General features: G+C 43.9%; 1 protein-coding gene across 1 annotated transcript; it reads left to right on the top strand.

Annotated features, from left to right (window-relative positions):
• Nucleotides 1-6,508: 6,508 nt before the first annotated feature.
• Nucleotides 6,509-22,290, top strand: LOC100493904. The gene is made up of 7 exons (XM_018090257.2): nucleotides 6,509-7,121; nucleotides 9,546-9,647; nucleotides 9,727-10,254; nucleotides 10,838-11,017; nucleotides 17,053-17,631; nucleotides 17,724-18,500; nucleotides 19,762-22,290. Exons 1-7 carry the CDS (start codon nucleotides 7,112-7,114, stop codon nucleotides 22,167-22,169), a joined length of 4,584 nt encoding a protein of 1,527 aa, XP_017945746.2. The 5' UTR covers nucleotides 6,509-7,111; the 3' UTR covers nucleotides 22,170-22,290.
• The last annotated feature ends 377 nt before the right edge of the window (nucleotides 22,291-22,667 follow it).

The raw sequence follows: 22,667 nt of genomic DNA, 5'->3' as shown, positions 1-22,667 counted from the left end.
GACGGGAAATAATGCAGCTGTGTGTTCCCTCAGAGATCCCCTGATGGGAAATAATGCAGCTGTGTGTTCCCTCAGAGATCCCCTGACGGGAAATAATGCAGCTGTGTGTTCCCTCAGAGATCCCCTGACAGGAAATAATGCGGCTGTGTGTTCCCTCAGAGATCCCCTGACAGGAAATAATGCAGCTGTGCGTTCCCTCAGAGATCCCCTGACAGGAAATAATGCGGCTGTGCGTTCCCTCAGAGATCCCCTGACAGGAAATAATGCGGCTGTGTGTTCCCTCAGAGATCCCCTGACAGGAAATAATGCGGCTGTGTGTTCCCTCAGAGATCCCCTGACAGGAAATAATGCGGCTGTGTGTTCCCTCAGAGATCCCCTGACAGGAAATAATGCGGCTGTGTGTTCCCTCAGAGATCCCCTGACAGGAAATAATGCGGCTGTGTGTTCCCTCAGAGATCCCCTGACGGGAAATAATGCAGCTGTGTGTTCCCTCAGAGATCCCCTGACAGGAAATAATGCAGCTGTGTGTTCCCTCAGAGATCCCCTGACGGGAAATAATGCAGCTGTGTGTTCCCTCAGAGATCCCCTGATGGGAAATAATGCAGCTGTGTGTTCCCTCAGAGATCCCCTGACAGGAAATAATGCGGCTGTGTGTTCCCTCAGAGATCCCCTGACAGGAAATAATGCAGCTGTGCGTTCCCTCAGAGATCCCCTGACAGGAAATAATGCGGCTGTGCGTTCCCTCAGAGATCCCCTGACAGGAAATAATGCGGCTGTGCGTTCCCTCAGAGATCCCCTGACAGGAAATAATGCGGCTGTGTGTTCCCTCAGAGATCCCCTGACAGGAAATAATGCGGCTGTGTGTTCCCTCAGAGATCCCCTGACGGGAAATAATGCAGCTGTGTGTTCCCTCAGAGATCCCCTGACGGGAAATAATGCGGCTGTGTGTTCCCTCAGAGATCCCCTGACAGGAAATAATGCAGCTGTGTGTTCCCTCAGAGATCCCCTGACGGGAAATAATGCGGCTGTGTGTTCCCTCAGAGATCCCCTGACAGGAAATAATGCAGCTGTGTGTTCCCTCAGAGATCCCCTGACGGGAAATAATGCAGCTGTGTGTTCCCTCAGAGATCCCCTGATGGGAAATAATGCAGCTGTGTGTTCCCTCAGAGATCCCCTGACAGGAAATAATGCAGCTGTGTGTTCCCTCAGAGATCCCCTGACGGGAAATAATGCGGCTGTGCGTTCCCTCAGAGATCCCCTGACAGGAAATAATGCGGCTGTGTGTTCCCTCAGAGATCCCCTGACGGGAAATAATGCAGCTGTGTGTTCCCTCAGAGATCCCCTGACAGGAAATAATGCAGCTGTGTGTTCCCTCAGAGATCCCCTGACGGGAAATAATGCAGCTGTGTGTTCCCTCAGAGATCCCCTGACGGGAAATAATGCAGCTGTGCGTTCCCTCAGAGATCCCCTGACGGGAAATAATGCAGCTGTGTGTTCCCCCAGAGATCCCCTGACGGGAAATAATGCAGCTGTGTGTTCCCTCAGAGATCCCCTGACGGGAAATAATGCAGCTGTGTGTTCCCTCAGAGATCCCCTGACGGGAAATAATGCAGCTGTGTGTTCCCTCAGAGATCCCCTGACGGGAAATAATGCAGCTGTGTGTTCCCTCAGAGATCCCCTGACAGGAAATAATGCAGCTGTGTGTTCCCTCAGAGATCCCCTGATGGGAAATAATGCAGCTGTGTGTTCCCTCAGAGATCCCCTGACAGGAAATAATGCGGCTGTGCGTTCCCTCAGAGATCCCCTGACAGGAAATAATGCAGCTGTGCGTTCCCTCAGAGATCCCCTGACAGGAAATAATGCGGCTGTGCTTTCCCTCAGAGATCCCCTGACAGGAAATAATGCGGCTGTGCGTTCCCTCAGAGATCCCCTGACAGGAAATAATGCGGCTGTGCGTTCCCTCAGAGATCCCCTGACAGGAAATAATGCGGCTGTGCGTTCCCTCAGAGATCCCCTGACAGGAAATAATGCGGCTGTGCGTTCCCTCAGAGATCCCCTGACAGGAAATAATGCGGCTGTGCGTTCCCTCAGAGATCCCCTGACAGGAAATAATGCAGCTGTGCGTTCCCTCAGAGATCCCCTGACGGGAAATAATGCAGCTGTGCGTTCCCTCAGAGATCCCCTGACAGGAAATAATGCAGCTGTGAGATCCCCTGACGGGAAATAATGCAGCTGTGTGTTCCCTCAGAGATCCCCTGACAGGAAATAATGCGGCTGTGCGTTCCCTCAGAGATCCCCTGACAGGAAATAATGCGGCTGTGCGTTCCCTCAGAGATCCCCTGACAGGAAATAATGCGGCTGTGCGTTCCCTCAGAGATCCCCTGACAGGAAATAATGCGGCTGTGCGTTCCCTCAGAGATCCCCTGACGGGAAATAATGCGGCTGTGCGTTCCCTCAGAGATCCCCTGACGGGAAATAATGCGGCTGTGTGTTCCCTCAGAGATCCCCTGACGGGAAATAATGCGGCTGTGTGCTCCCTCAGAGATCCCCTGACGGGAAATAATGCAGCTGTGTGTTCCCTCAGAGATCCCCTGACGGGAAATAATGCAGCTGTGTGTTCCCTCAGAGATCCCCTGACGGGAAATAATGCAGCTGTGTGTTCCCTCAGAGATCCCCTGACAGGAAATAATGCAGCTGTGTGTTCCCTCAGAGATCCCCTGACGGGAAATAATGCGGCTGTGCGTTCCCTCAGAGATCCCCTGATGGGAAATAATGCGGCTGTGCGTTCCCTCAGAGATCCCCTGACAGGAAATAATGCGGCTGTGCGTTCCCTCAGAGATCCCCTGACAGGAAATAATGCGGCTGTGTGTTCCCTCAGAGATCCCCTGACAGGAAATAATGCAGCTGTGTGTTCCCTCAGAGATCCCCTGACGGGAAATAATGCGGCTGTGCGTTCCCTCAGAGATCCCCTGACAGGAAATAATGCAGCTGTGTGTTCCCTCAGAGATCCCCTGACGGGAAATAATGCGGCTGTGCGTTCCCTCAGAGATCCCCTGACGGGAAATAATGCGGCTGTGCGTTCCCTCAGAGATCCCCTGACGGGAAATAATGCAGCTGTGTGTTCCCTCAGAGATCCCCTGACAGGAAATAATGCAGCTGTGTGTTCCCTCAGAGATCCCCTGACAGGAAATAATGCAGCTGTGTGTTCCCCCAGAGATCCCCTGACAGGAAATAATGCGGCTGTGTGTTCCCTCAGAGATCCCCTGACAGGAAATAATGCAGCTGTGTGTTCCCTCAGAGATCCCCTGACAGGAAATAATGCAGCTGTGCGTTCCCTCAGAGATCCCCTGACGGGAAATAATGCAGCTGTGTGTTCCCTCAGAGATCCCCTGACGGGAAATAATGCAGCTGTGTGTTCCCTCAGAGATCCCCTGACGGGAAATAATGCAGCTGTGTGTTCCCTCAGAGATCCCCTGACGGGAAATAATGCAGCTGTGTGTTCCCTCAGAGATCCCCTGACAGGAAATAATGCAGCTGTGTGTTCCCTCAGAGATCCCCTGACAGGAAATAATGCAGCTGTGCGTTCCCTCAGAGATCCCCTGACAGGAAATAATGCAGCTGTGTGTTCCCTCAGAGATCCCCTGACGGGAAATAATGCAGCTGTGTGTTCCCTCAGAGATCCCCTGACGGGAAATAATGCAGCTGTGTGTTCCCTCAGAGATCCCCTGACGGGAAATAATGCAGCTGTGTGTTCCCTCAGAGATCCCCTGACAGGAAATAATGCAGCTGTGTGTTCCCTCAGAGATCCCCTGACGGGAAATAATGCAGCTGTGCGTTCCCTCAGAGATCCATAATATTTATGGGGTAATTTTCATTTCTAAATGACACTGTTACACAGCAAATAATTCCCTCTGCCATTTAACCTTTTATTCTTGAACCAACAAATGTATTTGTAGCTGTAATATTGGTGTGTAGGCGCCATCTCAGTGCCTTGTGCCTGAGTCTGAGCTTTCAGCCAGCGCTACACATTAGAACTGCTTTCAGCTAACCTATTGTTTCTCCTACTCCCATGTAACTGGAGGAGTCCCAAGCCGGACTTGGATTTCTTACTATTGAGTGCTATTCTGATACCTACTGGGAGCTGCTATCTTGCTCCCTTCCCATTGTTCTGCTGATTGGCTGCTGGGGGTGAGGGGGGGGGATATCACTCCAACTTGCAGCGCAGCAGTAAAGTGTGCCTGAGTCTGAGCTTTCAGCCAGCGCTACACATTAGAACTGCTTTCAGCTAACCTATTGTTTCTCCTACTCCCATGTAACTGGAGGAGTCCCAAGCCGGACTTGGATTTCTTACTATTGAGTGCTATTCTGATACCTACTGGGAGCTGCTATCTTGCTCCCTTCCCATTGTTCTGCTGATCGGCTGCTGGGGGTGAGGGGGGGGATATCACTCCAACTTGCAGCGCAGCAGTAAAGTGTGCCTGAGTCTGAGCTTTCAGCCAGCGCTACTCATTAGAACTGCTTTCAGCTAACCTATTGTTTCTCCTACTCCCATGTAACTGAAGGAGGAGTCCCAAGCCGGACTTGGATTTCTTACTATTGAGTGCTATTCTGATACCTACTGGGAGCTGCTATCTTGCTCCCTTCCCATTGTTCTGCTGATCGGCTGCTGGGGGTGAGGGGGGGGGGATATCACTCCAACTTGCAGCGCAGCAGTAAAGTGTGCCTGAGTCTGAGCTTTCAGCCAGCGCTACACATTAGAACTGCTTTCAGCTAACCTATTGTTTCTCCTACTCCCATGTAACTGGAGGAGTCTCCTGGTGAGTTGCTGACATGCCTCAGTGAATGTAGCTGAGCCTTGGAAAGCGGAATGTTTGAGAGACCAGAGCAAATTAAAGGGCAAGTTCGAGCAAGCTCTCGTGCCTGTAATGCCAAATCCATTAACTCTGCGTTGGTTGGTGACACTTATCCATTTCATTATAAAGGGAAATCTATTCCAAATCACCCTGATGAACTGTTAAATGTAGGTCATAGAATGGCCTAAGCAACTTTTCAATTGGTCTTCATTATTTATTTCTTATAGTTTTTGAATTATTTGCCTTCTTCTTCTGACTCTCTGCAGCTTTCAAATGGGGGTCTCTCAGCGTCGGACTGGGCCGTCGGGGTAGCGGGGAAAAAACCCGGTGGGCCCCAGTGTCCCAGATCCGATCCCCCCCACCCCCGGGGCACTCCTGCAATCTGCCTTCTCCCTGCCCCAATGCGCCGCAGATAAGTTTCTTTTAGGAGCACTTGGGGGAAGGGGACGGAGGGTGTTGGCGGCCTCTGCAGGGGCTATTGGGTGGTGCAGGAGCCCCTGAGGCAGAAGCCCCGGTGGACCCTGCAGTCCGACCCTGGGGTCACTGACCCCGGCAGCCAAACCCTATTGCTCTGTGAGGCTCCAGTTTTATTGTTATTGTTACTTTTTATTCCTTATCTTTCTATTCAGCCCCTCCCCTATTCATATACCCGCCTCTCATTCAAACCACTCCCTGGTTGCTAAGGTAATTGGAGCCCTAGCAACAAGATAACTGACCCCGGCAGCCAAACCCTATTGCTCTGTGAGGCTCCAGTTTTATTGTTATTGTTACTTTTTATTCCTTATCTTTCTATTCAGCCCCTCCCCTATTCATATACCCGCCTCTCATCCAAACCACTCCCTGGTTGCTAAGGTAATTGGAGCCCTAGCAACAAGATAACTGACCCCGGCAGCAAAAACCTATTGCTCTGTGAGGCTCCAGTTTTATTGTTATTGTTACTTTTTATTCCTTATCTTTCTATTCAGCCCCTCCCCTATTCATATACCCGCCTCTCATTCAAACCACTCCCTGGTTGCTAAGGTAATTGGAGCCCTAGCAACAAGATAACTGACCCCGGCAGCCAAACCCTATTGCTCTGTGAGGCTCCAGTTTTATTGTTATTGTTACTTTTTATTCCTTATCTTTCTATTCAGCCCCTCCCCTATTCATATACCTGCCTCTCATTCAAACCACTCCCTGGTTGCTAAGGTAATTGGAGCCCTAGCAACAAGATAACTGACCCCGGCAGCCAAACCCTATTGCTCTGTGAGGCTCCAGTTTTATTGTTACTTTTTATTCCTTATCTTTCTATTCAGCCCCTCCCCTATTCATATACCCGCCTCTCATTCAAACTGCTCCCTGGTTGCTAAGGTAACTTGGACCTTAGCAACCAAATAGCTGCTGAAACTCCAAACTGCCGAACAAAAAATGAACTTTAAAAAAAAAAAAACCACAAATAACAAAAAATGAAGACCAATTGCAAACTGTCTTAGAATATCACTCTCTACAGCCTACTAACAGTTAACTCAAAGTTCAACAACCCCTTGTGAGAGTACAGTTGTTTGATCTTCTGAGACAGTTTGCAATTGGTCTTCATTTTCTTTTACTTGAAAAAGTAATTTTTTGTTCAGCAGCTCTCCAAGTTTCGAGTTTCAGCAGCTATTTGGTTGCTAGGGTCCCAGTTACCTTAGCAACCAGGGGCAGTTTGGATGAGACAGATATGAATAGGAAAGGGGCTGAATAGAAAAACTAATTTAAAAAAAAGTAACCATAACAAAACTCAAATTTCCTGACTGTTTGGCAATGGTCGGCGGAACCCCAGCAACCAACTCACAGGTTCAATTCCAACCACAAGCCAAAAAAACCCAAAAAACTTTAATGTGAACTTCCCCTTTAATCCATAAGAAGAATAACTTTTCAGCAAACCCAAGGGATACCAAAGGGCGTCTGTGTAACCGCCATACATTTTGGATCCCTGTCACATGTCCGGACGCCGTAAAAGGGGAATTTTTATCTATTACCGTAGGGCCCCAAGCGTCCAATCGGCTTCTTGCCCTTCCACTTGTTTCTGGACTATGATAATATAATGTTTTTTTTTCTCCCTTACTAGTTAATATTTCCTACTAACAAACAGGCACTCGTGCAACGCACTACTGGCCAAGCACGGGGCGAACGTCTATTGATGGTAACCGTGGAAACCACAAACGGGTCGTCCCAAACCTGCTAACGATTTCACCATCGTTATCTCCCCATTAGAGAAACTGAGCAGCCGAGCCAGGATGAGAAACCGTAAGTACGGGGAAAACTCCCCCAATCTGATATTTTCATTTCAAAAATAGGAAATTTGGTCAATTTAATGGTCAAAATCCATGGCTGGAAATGTTTTATATGTTCTTTTTCTAAAATACTTAGGGACAGACGTATCGACATTCCGGTTTTCTTGGTTTTGGATCACGACTAAACTCATTTCCACGAAAAACCACGAATCCAAAAATGTAATTAAATCCAGTAAAAATGAATGAAAATGAAAAAAAAAAAAACCACAAAAAGTTTGTTATGTAAAAACTAAATAAATATAAAATGACAGGGTTAGTTCACCTTTAAATTAGCTTTTAGTATGATGTAGACATTGATATCCTGAGATCATTTGCAATTGGTCTTCATTTTTTTTAATGGTTTTTTTATTTAGCTTTTTGTTCAGCAGCTCTCCATTTGGTACTTTGGCAGTTATCTGGTTGCTAGGGGGTATTGTTTACCCTAGCAACCAGGCAGTGGTTTAATAGAGAGATGAGAATATGAATAGGAGAGGGGTTGAATAGAAAGAGAAGGAATAAAAAGTAACAATAACAATAAAACTGGAGCCTCACAGAGCAATAGGGTTTGGCCGCCGGGGTCAGTTATCCTGTTGCTAGGGCTCAAATTACCTTAGCAACCACAAAGTGGTTTGAATGAGAGACTGGTATATGAATAGGGGAGGGGCTGAATAGAAAGATAAGGAATAAAAAGTAACAATAACAATAAAACTGGAGCCTCACAGAGCAATAGGTTTTGGCCGCCGGGGTCAGTTATCCTGTTGCTAGGGCTTAAATTACCTTAGCAACCACGAAGTGGTTTGAATGAGAGGCTGGTATATGAATAGGGGAGGGGCTGAATAGAAAGATAAGGAATAAAAAGTAACAATAAAACTGGAGCCTCACAGAGCAATAGGGTTTGGCTGCCGGGGTCAGTGACCCCCATTTGGGGGGTCACTGACCCCAGCAGCCTATAAACTATTGCTCTGTGAGGCTACAATGTTGTTGTTACTGTTACTTTTTATTACTTATCTTTCTATTTAAAAAATCTTGTTTGCCTGCCTGGTTGCTAGGGTAAATAATACCCCCTAGCAACCAGATAACTGTCAAAATACCAAATGGAGAGCTGCTGAACAAAAAGCTAAATAGCTAAAAAAAAACATACAAAATAAAAAATGAAGACCAAAATATCAATGGCTACATTACTCTGAGTTAATTTAACGGTGAACTTCCCCTTGAACTTTTAGTGTAATGTAGAGAGGGCTGTTCTGAGACCATTTGCAATTGGTCTTCATTTTGTATTAATCAAGGTTTCCGAATGATTTACTTTTTTGTTCAGCAGCTCTCCACTTAGGAATTTAAGCAGCTATCTGGTTGCTAGGGGTCCAGTTTAACCTAGCAACCAGGCAGTGGTTTGGAAGAGAGACAGGAATATGAATAAAGAATAGAAATAGAAAGATCCTGAGACAATTTGCAATTGGTCTTCATTTGTTTTATGGTTTTTTTATTTAGTTTATTGTTCAGCAGCTCTCCATTGGGTATTTTATCTGGTTGCTAGGGGGTAGTATTTACTCTAGCAACCAGGCAGTGGTTTGGAAGAGAGATTGGATTATATGAATAAAGAATAGAAATAGAAAGATCCTGAGACAATGTGCAGTTTTGTTTTATAGTTTTTTTATTTAGCTTTTTGTTCAGCAGCTCTCCATTTGGTATTTTATCTGGTTGCTAGGGGGTAGTATTTACCCTAGCAACCAGGCAGTGCTTTAAATGAGAGACGGGAATATGAATAGGGGAGGGGCTGCATAGAAAGATAAGGAATAAAAAGTAACAATAACAATAAAACTGGAGCCTCACAGAGCAATAGGTTTTGGCTGCCGGGGTCAGTTATCCTGTTGCTAGGGCTCAAATTACCTTAGCAACCAGGGAGCAGTTTGGATGAGAGAATGGTATATGAATAGGGGAGGAGCTGCATAGAAAGATAAGTAATAAAAACTAACAATAACAATAAAACTGTTTCTTGTTAAAATCCCTGCCTGTTGCTAGGGTAAATAAGACCACAGCAACCATATAGCTGCTGAAATAGCAAACTGGAGAGTTAAATAGCTAAAAAAAAAAAAAAACATACAAAATGATGCAGTCCCTCTCCTATTCCTATTCCCATCTCTCATTGCAACTCTACCTTAGTAAGTCCCTGGTTGCTAAGGTAATTTGGAGCCTAGTAACCAGAGAACAGCTGAAATTTCCGCTGAACAAATAATTGAAGAAAAACTACAAAAAATGAAGACCAATTGCAATTTTTCTCAGAATATCAATGTCTACATCCTACAAAAAGTTAACTCAACCCTATGGAATGTTTACAAATAAATGGTTTTAGGTTGGGGAGAGGCTGAATCTGTAATATTTACTATAAATGTACTTTCAGTGTTACTGGGACTGATGACCCTTTGTGGGGCAGTGAGCTGGGCGAGTTCAGCGGGCGAGTGCATCCACGAAGAAACCTACGTCTGCCTCAGCATCCCTAAAGGTGATATTAAATACCATTGCTCCTATTGGTTACGGTCTGCGCATGTAAATGAGCTCCATGACTCCATTTTCTTTTTTAGATGCAGATTATCCCGCAAACATCACGTCGCTCCTTTTTATAAAAACCGCCAAGGAAATCACCGCCTCCCTCTTCACGAACCCCAACCTGAAGTCCGTGCAAAGGCTTAACTTGCCCTTGAACGGGATAGAAAGCGTCCAACCAGGCGCCTTCCGCGTTTTCGAAAGATTAAGCAGTTTTGCCCTGTCCGGCAACTTCCTGAAGGCCGTGTCCCCTGATTGGTTCTACGAGTCGGTCCCTCTGGAAAGCCTGAACGTGACCAATAACAGCGTCGAGGAGATTCGCCCGGAGATGTTGGCCACGTTGTCCTCCCTAAAGATTCTAGATTTTTCCGCTAACAGAATTCGTAAAATCGGACGTGGCAGTTTCAGCGGCCTGGCCAAGCTCACCGCCCTCGATTTGTCCAATAATCGGATTTCCTTCCTGTCCGGGGATGTACTGAGTCCATTACAGAACGCCTCCTTTAAACTGGGAAATAACCCCTGGAACTGCTCCTGTCCCCTTAAGGATTTTGCTGTTTTTTTACAAGGTAATTACCATGCTCCTCCCCCTGTAAGCTGCCATCATGGTGTTCTAGTCCCACCCACTCTTGAGTTACAGAATCCCTGCCCCGCCCATGTAAGCTTCCATCAGGGTCTTCTAGTCCCACCCACTCTTGAGTTACAAAATCTCTGCTCCTCCTCCTGTAAGATGCCATCATGGTGTTCTAGCCCCACCCACTGCTTCAGTAAGAGATTCCCTGCCCCTCCTCCTATAAGCTGCCATCATGGTGTTCTAGTCCCACCCACTACTTCAGTAAGAGATTCCCTGCTCCTCCCCCTGTAAGCTGCCATCATGGCGTTCTAGTCCCACCCACTGCTTCAGTTAGGGATTCCCTGCTCCTCCTCCTGTAAGCTGCCCTCATGGTGTTCTAGTCCCACCCACTGCTTCAGTTAGAGATTCCCTGCTCCTCCCCCTGTAAGCTGCCATCATGGTGTTCTAGCCCCACCTACTGCTTCAGCAAGATAGGTGACCAGTAGATGCTACCTGCTGATTGGTTACTACTCCTGGGCAAATTTAGTTCCTTTTTTTACATAACCCCATTGGTGATTTTTTTTGTTTTTTTGTTCTAGAGCTAAGAAATAGTTCCCGCCTCAAGGATCCTGAGAATGTCATCTGCCGCTCTCCGCCCCCCCTAAATGGAACGTCCATTTGGAACGTACCGTTTACCAACTGCTCATCGACCAATACAGAGATACCCGCAACGACAGGGGCGCAGCCGATAATTGGAACAGTGTTGCTGGTGATACTTGGTAAGTCTGGAAACTACTGTATATTTGCCCCCCTACAGAGAAAATTCCATGAAAACAGAGGTCTAGCCTTTCATTAGTGCCCCCTTAGGTCATTAGCCCTTTAGGCTAGGCCACCGTGCCACTGCTCCAGGCCCCCATCGGTGGGACAGCCAATAGTTTGGGAACAACTGAATTTTTTGGTTATGTTCTCTACCTCATCCATTTCTCATCTTTCTCCTTGGATGTATTTTTTCATAAAAAATTACCCCGTAGCCCTGGTTTCACTATATCAGGATACTGTTATGTGGCAGTTAGCCAATGGTCTGCACCAACACCATGCAATGAACTGTATGATGCGTCGATGTAATTTGCATTTCAAAAACACCCGCATTGTTGTCTATTTTGTTGCAGTGATAATTTTGTTCCCTTTGCTGCTTTTCCTTATCTGGAAGAAGAAACAAGAGAACAAACAAGTGCAGCCAAACGGAGAAGGGACGGACTCAAGGACCGCTAGTGATACAGGACGGTGGACAATGATGGGTGGAAAGATCTCCTTGAAGGGTGTGTTGTTTCACAAGGACTATGCCAAAGACCACTCTAGAACTCACAAGGACTATGCCAAAGACCACTCTAGAACCCATAATGCGCTTAAAATGGGTCGGTCGAAATCTGCATCTGCCATCCTACTGAAATCCGATTTCTTCCAGCCAAAAACTAGAAAGGACGGAAAACAGGAGAGTTGCCAAAAACAAGACATTTCAGACAAGACGGTTTCCTTCCTTCTGGGTAACCTTGACAGTCGCAACATGGAGCTGTGCTATTACAATAGCTTAGAAATTGATCAGGGTAAGAGTTTATCAGGTGGTGGCCCTATGACAATGGCAGCAGAAATGGCTCAAGATCTTTGCCCCACTTTCTATTCACAACTTGATACTGGTTCTCCTAAGTGGGCAACAGCAGTTCTTTCAACGGAGGCTTCGTGTAACTTGCCACTGCCGGATTCTAATTTGGACAGCCTGGGTCCTCTGGTATATTTAAGCGTCAACACAAATGCCGAAGAACCAGTTGTGATCAGTTCTACCAACCAAGTTGTTTCTCAAAAGGAGAATCATCTAAAGCTGCGTCCTTTGAGACGGACCTACACTTGGCCAAAAGAGAGAGTGCAGTCTGAGCAAGATACAGACTCTTCTTACGAGACCTTCTTAAAGACGCTCCATCTTTCTCCTAAACCAACTTCTAGAACATCTGAAAACAGACAGTCCAACGATAATCAAAATCAGGACTACAGACCAGAAGGAGGTTATAGTCATCGTTTTGACGTGTTCCACATTCTAACAGAACAAGCAGAACTTAAAGAGAAATCGAGATTAGATGGGAAATCTTCTCAAGCGGGTTATCCTTCAAAAGAGAAAAAAGGGGAATCCAAAAGTCCCGGTGGGGTGTACAAGCCCATGTCATCGACTAGAAAAGTCTATCAAAGCCCAAGCCCCTATAGCGGCAGACAAAAAAGCCAAGTTGCATCTTCAGAGACGGCATCGCGGAGGGGAGAACTTAACAGTCGAGGCTCTGTGGAGCAAAATGATCAAAGGGTGACCCCCGATGATGATACGTTACTTGAAAACAACGAATACAATTTTATCGACCTGTTGCATGAAGTGGTCGAGAACCACGGCCGGTGGACTAGAGACCGATGGAGGCAGATCCACCAGCAAAGGCTTCCCCATCGTTCCTCTCCGATGTCTTAGAAAGAACGGATAGTCATTTTGCACACAATATATAAGTCAGAATTACCGGAACATAGCAAGTGGACCTCATAAGCCTCTATACACTGAAAACTTGGAAACTATGGGCGTCTACCCTTTATAAAGAACATTTCTGGGCCATTTCTGTGAAAAATATTCTTTAAAAAGCAATAGGAGCTAAGTTTAGACTTGCTCCTCCACCGTGTATTGTCTAGTTCGCCATGTGACTTTGGCCTCCCACGCCCATTCTATTAAAAATCCCAGCGCTTGAACAATTTCTGCTGTGCCGTAAATCTTTGCAGTAAGGACAGAACCCACGCGGCTAAACCTATTTTTATACGTTATAGAATTCAATCAGCGTGTTCCCTTTGATCCTATTAATTACCTTGTTCTTCGACACCTATGGCAATGTAATACCAAGCTGCCCACACCTGTATATCTGTGTTTTCTTGATTCGTTGATGATAAATTCTATATTTCTTGGTAATAGTGTTCTAGGATTTTATGTTGCGGCATATTTTTTGATTTCATATGCCACTTACAACGGGTGTGTCTAGTTGAACATGGTGGCTAGGGTAGTTTTGGTTAACATAGAGTCTAAAGCAACTGGACTTGCAGTATCCATCACTTATCAATAACCAAAAACCTCAAGAACTTATAACTATGAAGAATTTCATTCATCCAGGTCATGGTATATCTAGTATCAGTAAATCTAGAGCAACTGGACTTCCTGAGTAATCATTGAAGACGTTCCACTACTCATCCGAGCAGCTTCTTCAGTTCAGTTGACTGATACGGGAAGTCCTTGGCCCATAAGCTCTTCCATACTAGTCAGTTGAACTGAAGAAGCTGCTCAGAAGAGTAGTGGAACGTCTTCAGTAATTACTCAGGAAGCCCAGTTGCTCTAGATTTACTTACCTGGATGAATTTAAATCTTGATAGTCATAAGTTCTTGAGGTTTTGGTTATTGATTACTATGAAGATTTTCATTCATCCAGGTTATGGTATATCTAGTATAAGTAAATCTAGAGCAACTGGGCTTCCTGAGTAATCATTGAAGACGTTCCACTACTCATCCGAGCAGCTTCTTCAGTTCAGTTGACTGGTACGGGAAGTCCTTGGCCTATAAACTCTTCCATACCAGTCAGTTGAACTGAAGAAGCTCCTCCGATGAGTAGTGGAACGTCTTCAGTGTTTACTCGGAAAGTCCAATTGCTCTAGATTTACTTATACTAGATATACCATGACGTGGATGAATGAAAATCTTCAAAGTCATAAGTAAATCTAGAGCAATTGGGCTTCCTGAGTAATCATTAAAGATGTTCCACTACTCATCCGAGCAGCTTCTTCAGTTCTACTGACTGGTATAGAAGAGTTTATGGGCCAAGGACTTCTCGTACCAGTCGATTGAACTGAAGAAGCTGCTCGGATAAGTAGTGGAACGTCTTTAATGATTACTCAGGAAGCCCAGTTGCTCTAGATTTACTTATATTAGATATACCATGACCTGGATGAATGAAAATCTTCAAAGTCATCTAGAAAGTAAATCTAGAACAACTGGGCTTCCTGAGTAATCACTGAAGACGTTCCACTACTCATCTGAGCAGCTTCTTCAGTTCAACTGACAGGTATGAAAGAGTTTATGGGCCAAGGACTTTCCGTACCAGTCAGTTGAACTGAAGAAGCTGCTCCAATGAGTAGTGGAACGTTTTTAATGATTACTCAGGAAGCCCAGTTGCTCTAGATTTACTTATACTAGATATACCATGACCTGGAAGTCATAAGTTCTTGAGGTTTTCGGCCTTTCACATAACAGTGGTTGGGATAAGGGAAAGACTATGGAGAAGACAATCCAAAGTCAGATATTGAGATAACATGGACTTATGTCCATTTGTTCCCTGTAGGAAAAGCTTTTCTTCCCCCCCCCCCATATATATATATATATATATATATATATACGTTGTAGGATGGCACGAGGGGACATGAGCCCCTCTCTGATTATTACAGAGAAAAGGGAATCATTTAACCATGAAATAAACCCAATAGGGCTGTTCTGCCCCAATAAGGGGTAATTATATCTTAGTTGGGATCAAGTACAGGTACTGTTTTATTATTACAGAGAAAAGGGAATCATTTAACCATTAAATAAACCCAATAGGGCTGTTCTGTCCCCAATAAGGGGTAATTATATCTTAGTTGGGATCAAGTACAGGTACTGTTTTATTATTACAGAGAAAAGGGAATCATTTAACCATTAAATAAACCCAATAGGGCTGTTCTGCCCCCAATAAGGGGTAATTATATCTTAGTTGGGATCAAGTACAGGTACTGTTTTATTATTACAGTGAAAAGGGAATCATTTAACCATTAAATAAACCCAATAGGGCTGTTCTGCCCCCAATAAGGGGTAATTATATCTTAGTTGGGATCAAGTACAGGTACTGTTTTATTATTACAGAGAAAAGGGAATCATTTAACCATGAAATAAACCCAATAGGGCTGTTCTGCCCCAATAAGGGGTAATTATATCTTAGTTGGGATCAAGTACAGGTACTGTTTTATTATTACAGAGAAAAGGGAATCATTTAACCATTAAATAAACCCAATAGGGCTGTTCTGCCCCAATAAGGGGTAATTATATCTTAGTTGGGATCAAGTACAGGTACTGTTTTATTATTACAGAGAAAAGGGAATCATTAAAAAAAATTATAATTAATTGCTTACAATGGAGTCTACGGGAGATGGTCTTCCCGAAATTTGGAACTTTCTGGATAACGGGTTTCCAGATAACGGATCCCATACCTGTATTTGCCAATATCATTTGTGGAGGATTATGTATACAGTACATCCAAATAAAAAAATATTATAGATTTGATGGATCCCAGTTTGTTTTTTTGGTTTTTTTTTAGGGAATTTATTACCTCCTGGCGCAATTTTTATTGGGTTAAACTGTTCTGCAAGTGTATTTTTCAAGTATAATTTCAAATCTGTTTCTATCATGTTAGCTGAGCAAAATAAACGTTATTCACAAAATGTTTTGGGGTTTTTTTTTTGCCATAAAAAAAATTCACCAATTTGTTTAAATGTTTTTGACCCAAACAGCATTAAATATGAACATAAAGTTGCATCAAGATAATGAATATTTTTATTAAAAAAAATTCCGACTTTGTGAATTTGAGAGTTTTTTTCTAATTCCAATAAACTTGCATTTGAAAAAAACTTAATTGCTTTTTATTAAATATATCCAAATATAAAAATCTCATTGGAAAAAAAATACCTTGAGTTTAACAAAATAATCAAAAAACTCAAAAATAATCGAAAAAACTGCCAAACGGTTTTTTTGCACTTAATAAATATCGAACTTTAAGTTTTTTGAACCGTAACTCAAATATTGGGAGTTTTACCACAAAAAAAATTGAATCTTGGAAAAAATTTGAATTCAAATGTTGTTAAATCGCCTCCTTAATTTATTTGTGTTTGTGGCTATTAGAAATTCCTGTTCTTTTTGGGGGGGTTTTTTCTGAATTTTGTTAACTTTTGCCTTTTTTCTATAATTTTTGCTTTTAAAAAAATCCGAATATGAAAAACTCATTGGAAAAAAAAATGAATACCTCAAATTTGTGAGTTTAACAAAATAATTGAAAAACTCAAAAAATCTCAAATTGAAAATATGGCTTGGTTTTGCCTAGGACGTCTACCAAACTCACAAACCTTGAGAGTTTTTGGGGTTTTTGCTCTTAATAAATATTAAACGTTCAAGGTTCTGAACCAAAATTCAAATATTGGGAGTTTTACTGCGAAAAAAACTTGAATCTCGGAAACAATTTGAATTCAAGCGTTTATTAATTTATTATTTTCGAGTTTGTAAATTTAAGTGTTTTTTCTAACTCATATAAACTTGCTTTTTAAAAAAAACTTGAATGTTTATTTATTAAAAAATCCGAAAATGCAAAACTCATTGGAAAAAAAAACGAATACCTCGAATTTGTGAGTTTAATAAAATAATCGAAAAACTCAAAAATCTCAAATTGAAAATATGGCTTGATTTTACCTACGATATCTCCCAAACCTTTAGAGTTTTTGGGGGTTTTGCACTTCATAAATATCGAACTTGGAGTTTCTGAACCATAATCCAAATATTGGGAGTTTTACCGCAAAAAAATTTGAATTCAAATATTGTTAATGTTTGTGGCTATTAGAAATTCCTGTTCTTTTTGGGGGGGGGGGGGTTCTGAATTTTGTTAACTTTTGCCTTTTTTCTATAATTTTTGCTTTTATTGGGTGTTAATGTTCCTTGCCTTCTCTTCTTCTCTAGGTGGAGTATTGCTCTGCCTGATTGTCTGGGTGATTGTGCGGGTCCTCGCCAATCGCTGGAAGAATAAAGTGAGAAATACAGACGAGCAAAGGCCACGTACAGATTGCAATCTACGCCAGAGCTCAGCAGAAAAGACACAGAGTGACTTGTTGGTTGGCCCCGTGATTTCCCACTCTGGCCTGTACTGCATCAGGAAGGAGAGCGCAAGTTCATCAGAGTGTCGACGTGGAAAGACCTTGTGTCTCCTCAGTCAACATGAAGACGAACTCGCCAAAGTCCGGGGTCGTTCTGACTTAGGACCTCAGTTAAATACCAGTAGATCTCTCTGGGGGGAAGGAATTACCAGATGTTTAAGTTCTCCAAGTCTGTTTCCAGCTGGCAGTCAGTTACACCATTTCAAGAACCCCCAGGTCCTCAATAAACACTTTGCTGGGCATCCGTGTAGCATGGAGATGCCTACAGATATTAGTGGCTTGGATACGCCAAGGGCAGAGACTGAAAGCAGCAAAAACTTATGTATGAAGGAAACCCGTGATCAAGATGCTCCGTCTGTTGATGATATGGGCTTCATGGACACTGGTAGGTCTACTGGTAGGATATATTGTCCTTTTGAGAGTATTTTTTTATTTGTATTGGTATTATAACCAGATATTTCTTTTCTTTCCTATCAGGAATGGTTAAATACATAGAAACTGAACACTGTCAACAAGAGCAGACCATGACCTTGACGTGGAAACCTTACCTGAACTTGACGTTAACTAAGAAAAGCAAAACGTGGAGCACTTTCCACGACCTACCCTCCAACAATTCCCCAAAAAGCATTGGTGTGACTTCCGGGGAGCCAGAAGTGTCCACCGGTGGCGTTCATACGAATATGCTACCTCAAGCAAGCCACGAAGATCTGAGAAGAAGACAATTTAATGGACATTATGGAAGTGCCCCTTACCAGAAGGACTATTTACCAAAAAAGGAGGTAGTATACATTAGACGCAATGGTTCCATGCCTAAAAGTCAACTAGAAAATGGTATTTTTTCAGTGGTATGCATGCCTTCAGCAGAAAATGAAGACGTCTTCCAGCCAAAGATTGGTACTGAAGAAGGCAACTTCAAACCAAGCAGTAAATCATCTCCACTACCCTTGTGCCACCTTGGTGATGTCTTTACACCCAACCAAAACAAGCCCATTAGTTACCTCAGTGGATATGAAACTGATCTGGGTGGTAAATCAAGTTATTCGGACCTTATCAAAAGCAAGAAGAAGACCTTTCCTTTGTTGCATGACCAACCAGCAAGGGAGAGATTTTGGAAATACCATACAAATTGTTGTGATGAGTTCACACCATGTCCAACAGCTGCAAGAGTTTTGAAGCAGCAGAAACATGTAGAGGCCAAATCGTCAGACAAAGAGCCGGCCTTGGCTCCGCCTTCTGACGAGGAGCTTCTTGAAGGTAATGAAAGACTTCAAGTCAATCTCTTAGTCAGACTGTCACAAAGAAAGGATTTCAGGAATGCCCAGACGCCTCCATGGAAATAGTACCCCGGTGGCCACCCCACGGTAACTTTAAAAAAATTCAGTTTTTTGACCAGAAACGTATCTCTTTTAGTGGGAAGAAAACACTGAAACTCCCCAAAATTTCACATGACCTCTCCTTTGGCCACTGTGTCACCTATCAGCCTGCAGTCAATAAGGGGTTTCAGGATCCTTTCCGGGATCCCCAAACTGTGTGGCTGGCTCCCCTGGCTGAAGGCCAGTTCTCTTATAATGGGAAAAAAACGCTGAAACGCCCCAAAATTTCTGCATGCCCCCTCCTTGGCCATCGTGTCACCTATCAACCGGGAGTCAATTGGGGGTTTCAGGATCCTTTCCAGGATCCCCAAAATGTGTGACTGGCCCCCTTAGAACTCTAAGCAGTGGAAGGGGGCGGTGGGCTGAAGGCCAATTGTCTTCTAGTGGGAAAAAAATGCTGAAACTCCCCAAAATTTCACATGACCTCTCCTTGGCCACCGTGTCACCTATCAACCTGGAGTCAATCGGGGGTTTCAGGATCCTTTCTGGGATCCCCAAACTGTGTGGCTGGCCCCCCTAGGGCTCTAAGCAGTGGAAGGGGGCGGTGGGCTGAAGGCCAATTCTCTTCTAGTGGGAAGAAAACACTGAAACTCCCCAAAATTTCACATGACCTCTCAATGGCCACCGTGTCACCTATCAACCCGCAGTCAATCAGGGGTTTCAGGATCCTTTCTGGGATCTCCAAACTGTGTGGCTGGCTCCCCTAGGACTCTAAGTGGTAGACGGGGGGGGGGGGGGGGCGGTAGGCTGAAGACCTCTCTTCTAGTGTCTCTACTAGTGGGAAGAAAACTCTGAAACTCCCCAAAATTTCACATGCCCTCTCCTTGGCCACCGTGTCACCTATCAACCCGCAGTCAATCAGGGGTTTCAGGATCCTTTCCGGGATCCCCAAACTGTGTGGCTGGCCCCCCTAGCAGTAGAAGGGGGCGGTAGGCTGAAGGCCAATTAGAGTGAAATTTGATATGAATCATTATTTAGGGTTATGTTTTTAGGTCCCTGATCTTGTCATTGGCTAAGTGGACCCAACAATTTGTTGGACTTCATAGGAGGACCTTTACCCAAAAATGGCTGGAAACTTCTGCAGATGATAGTTGTAACACACACAAAGTTATTTTGTAGTAATATTTTCCTGTATTCCACAGAGCAAATTCCACAACCTTCCACGTATGGTGAAAACAGCCTTAAATTACAGCCGTCCTTGTCCCCCAAGAAGAAATGTGTGACCTTGCCCGATCTGAACATTTACCAACAAGCTGCACGTGCTCCTCAGATTTCAGAGTTAGAAACTGCTCGACCAGACCCAGAAACTGCTGAGGCCCTGGCTGATTCTTCCACCCAAAGCTTCTGTTTAGAACCAACATCAAATGAAAGCTTGCATTCTGAAGTAACCATGGGCGATACCATTCCCCGAGGAACAAGTGAAGGTCCCATTCAAAAATTATATGACCTAACTGAGAATACAAATTATAACTTGGGTTTAGAGACCTCAAAGCAGAATCCAATTCAAACTGTAACTGACAATACCGTTCAACTTTTGTCTTCTGAAGTTCCAAGTGAGAGGTCATTTGAGGATCTCCAGTCAGAATCCACGGCTGAGAGCACAATGAAAGACTTGGGTTCAATAGCCACAACTGAGAACAACATTTGTAAAGTTATAAGTGAATGTTCAGTTGATACTTTGCATTCAGAAGTCATGACTTGTCCCAAAATATCTCCTTCAGAAGAAATAATTGGGTCTTCAACTGTAGGCTTGCCTATAGACTCAACGGCTGGTTCAACTCCAAGGGCCAAGCTTTCCAAAGCAGCGACTGTTCCTGCAGCACTTACCTTGTGTTCAACATCAATGCTCTGGTCTTCAACTCAAGGTGGACAGTCAGAAATCATGCCGTCAATGGATCTGTGTTTAAAAGCAATGACTAGAGGTTCTACTGTGGGTTCTCACCCAGAGGCAATAACTGTTTCTTCACGTCATGATTTGTCCTCAGAAACAACTGGTTTTTCACCATACGGCTTGTGTTTCAAAGCAATGAATTTTCCCTCTGCTTATAGCTCAGTGACCCATTCTGTAACTGATATCTTGCCTTCAAAAACAATGGATGGACCTTCTTTTGTAGGCCCGCATCCAGAAGCTGGGGATAGTCCTTCTAATCAAGTGGTATGTTCCTCGACGATCAGTAGTCATGACTTGAGTTCAAGTGTAGAGTCCCTAGAACTGAAAGCTGACACAGAGCAATCACAAAGTAAACAAGACACAGATACAGAACCTCTTGGCCAAATAGAAAATCTAGAACTTGATACCAAGATCACTCCCCCAGTAGATAACAACGAAGATTTAGCCTTGAAAACAGACAGCAACCTGAAACTCAGTAGAGTTGCATTTTCAGACTCTAGCATTACTACAAATAGGAGATGTTCCCACAACATTTCTTCTTCAGATTCAATACAGGAAGTTTTCAGATGGGATGGAAATACAGATTACTCTCAACGACCCGAATCTGAAATTACAGATGCTCAAAACTGTTTTGGAAAGAGCAGTGTCCCCAACAGGGGCGAGAATATCAATATTTATGAAGCTGATGTTCTAGACTGTCATAGGGTGGAGTCTCTTCCAGAATTTAAAACTGCCAAGCTCAATGACGACCTACTTAAACCAAACCATGAGCAAACAGATAAGAATATGGAAGATGATCAAAAAAATATGGACATCTGCTCTTCTGAGCACTCGTTGAGTCTACTAGATGTCCAACCAGAGGACAGGATAGATATGGAGCAAACTACGTACAAATCCCACATTAGAAAAGACACATTTAATACCAGAAAAGCTTGTAAAAGCAATGTAGTGGGTCTTAATAATAGCCCCTCCCAGGATCCTGTGATGTTACCAATGAAAAATGACCAACGTCAGAGACGAAATCCAAAAACTTCCAAGAAACGCAAACTATGTGATAATATAACTCCTACAAACTGTGAAGAAGTAAAAGACGTGAAAAGTGCCTTGTCATTTAGGCCTTCCAAAAGAGCTTACCACACAGTATTTCCAATATCAATGAATACGTCAGTGGTCGAAGGTCCCATTGAAGAAGGACACAAGGTGTCGCTCAAAGCAACACCTCCTTCCAGCGAGCTAACCGTTCCACACATCTTGTGCCCAGAGTATCTAAGACTTAACCTGCCTGAGGAACTAAAGAATAAAATGATCAGTACTAGAGAATATCTAAGTCATTTGTATGCCAGAAGACCCAAAAAGAGGCCTGATGGTTTTTTTGAAGGTGCAACCATGGAAGAGCATGGAACAAATGATTTCAGCCTCTTATCCAACCTAAATTTCTGCAAAGTGAGCGGAAATGTGAAGAAGGAAGTTCTAGAGCATGAAGACACTTGTAACAAGCCGGAGACTGAGCCCATTTTGGTTTCGGTTGAACCAGATCTTGTATATGTGCCGCCTACTAATGAAGAACTGAGGGCTGATAGTGAGTTGGCGGTTCTTAATGTCTTGTGCAAATTAAAAAAGAGCCTAGATCTTCCACTTGATGAGGAGGCCGTGCCCTAGTGACTTCTAGTGATAATAACCATATTCTAAAATGAAGGCCTGTACATTCCCGACCATCACTCCCCACATTTTTGAAACAAAAACACATTAATAACCTGTAAAAATAAATGTTGTTTTTGAATTCTTCTGCTGTATACATGGCACATGTTATAGTACTGTTAAGGTGGCCATACACAGGCCAGATTCTAGCTGCCGATATTGGGCTTATCTGCCCGTGTAGGGGCAGTAACGATGGGCCTTCCCGACTGAGATCTGGCCTGAAATCGACCAGATCTCGATCGGCAGGGTTTGATTTTCCATCAGATTGGGGACCATATCGGCTTCTTGAACCGGCGAGCGCCCATACCCGCTGTTCTAATTCGATCGTTTGACCAAATTAGCCTGATATTGCCCACCTGTAAGTGGGGATATCGGGAGAAGATCATTTCGCCTTGGTGACCTCCCCAAGTGAGCGAATCTTAGCATGTATGGCCACCTCTAGGGGGCAAATTTATTCCT

The sequence above is a fragment of the Xenopus tropicalis genome, chromosome 8 (genome assembly GCF_000004195.4).
Source record: "Xenopus tropicalis strain Nigerian chromosome 8, UCB_Xtro_10.0, whole genome shotgun sequence".
Classification (NCBI taxonomy): domain Eukaryota; kingdom Metazoa; phylum Chordata; class Amphibia; order Anura; family Pipidae; genus Xenopus; species Xenopus tropicalis.
Note: the sequence above shows the minus strand (reverse complement) of the source record. Positions and strands in the feature narration are given on the sequence as shown.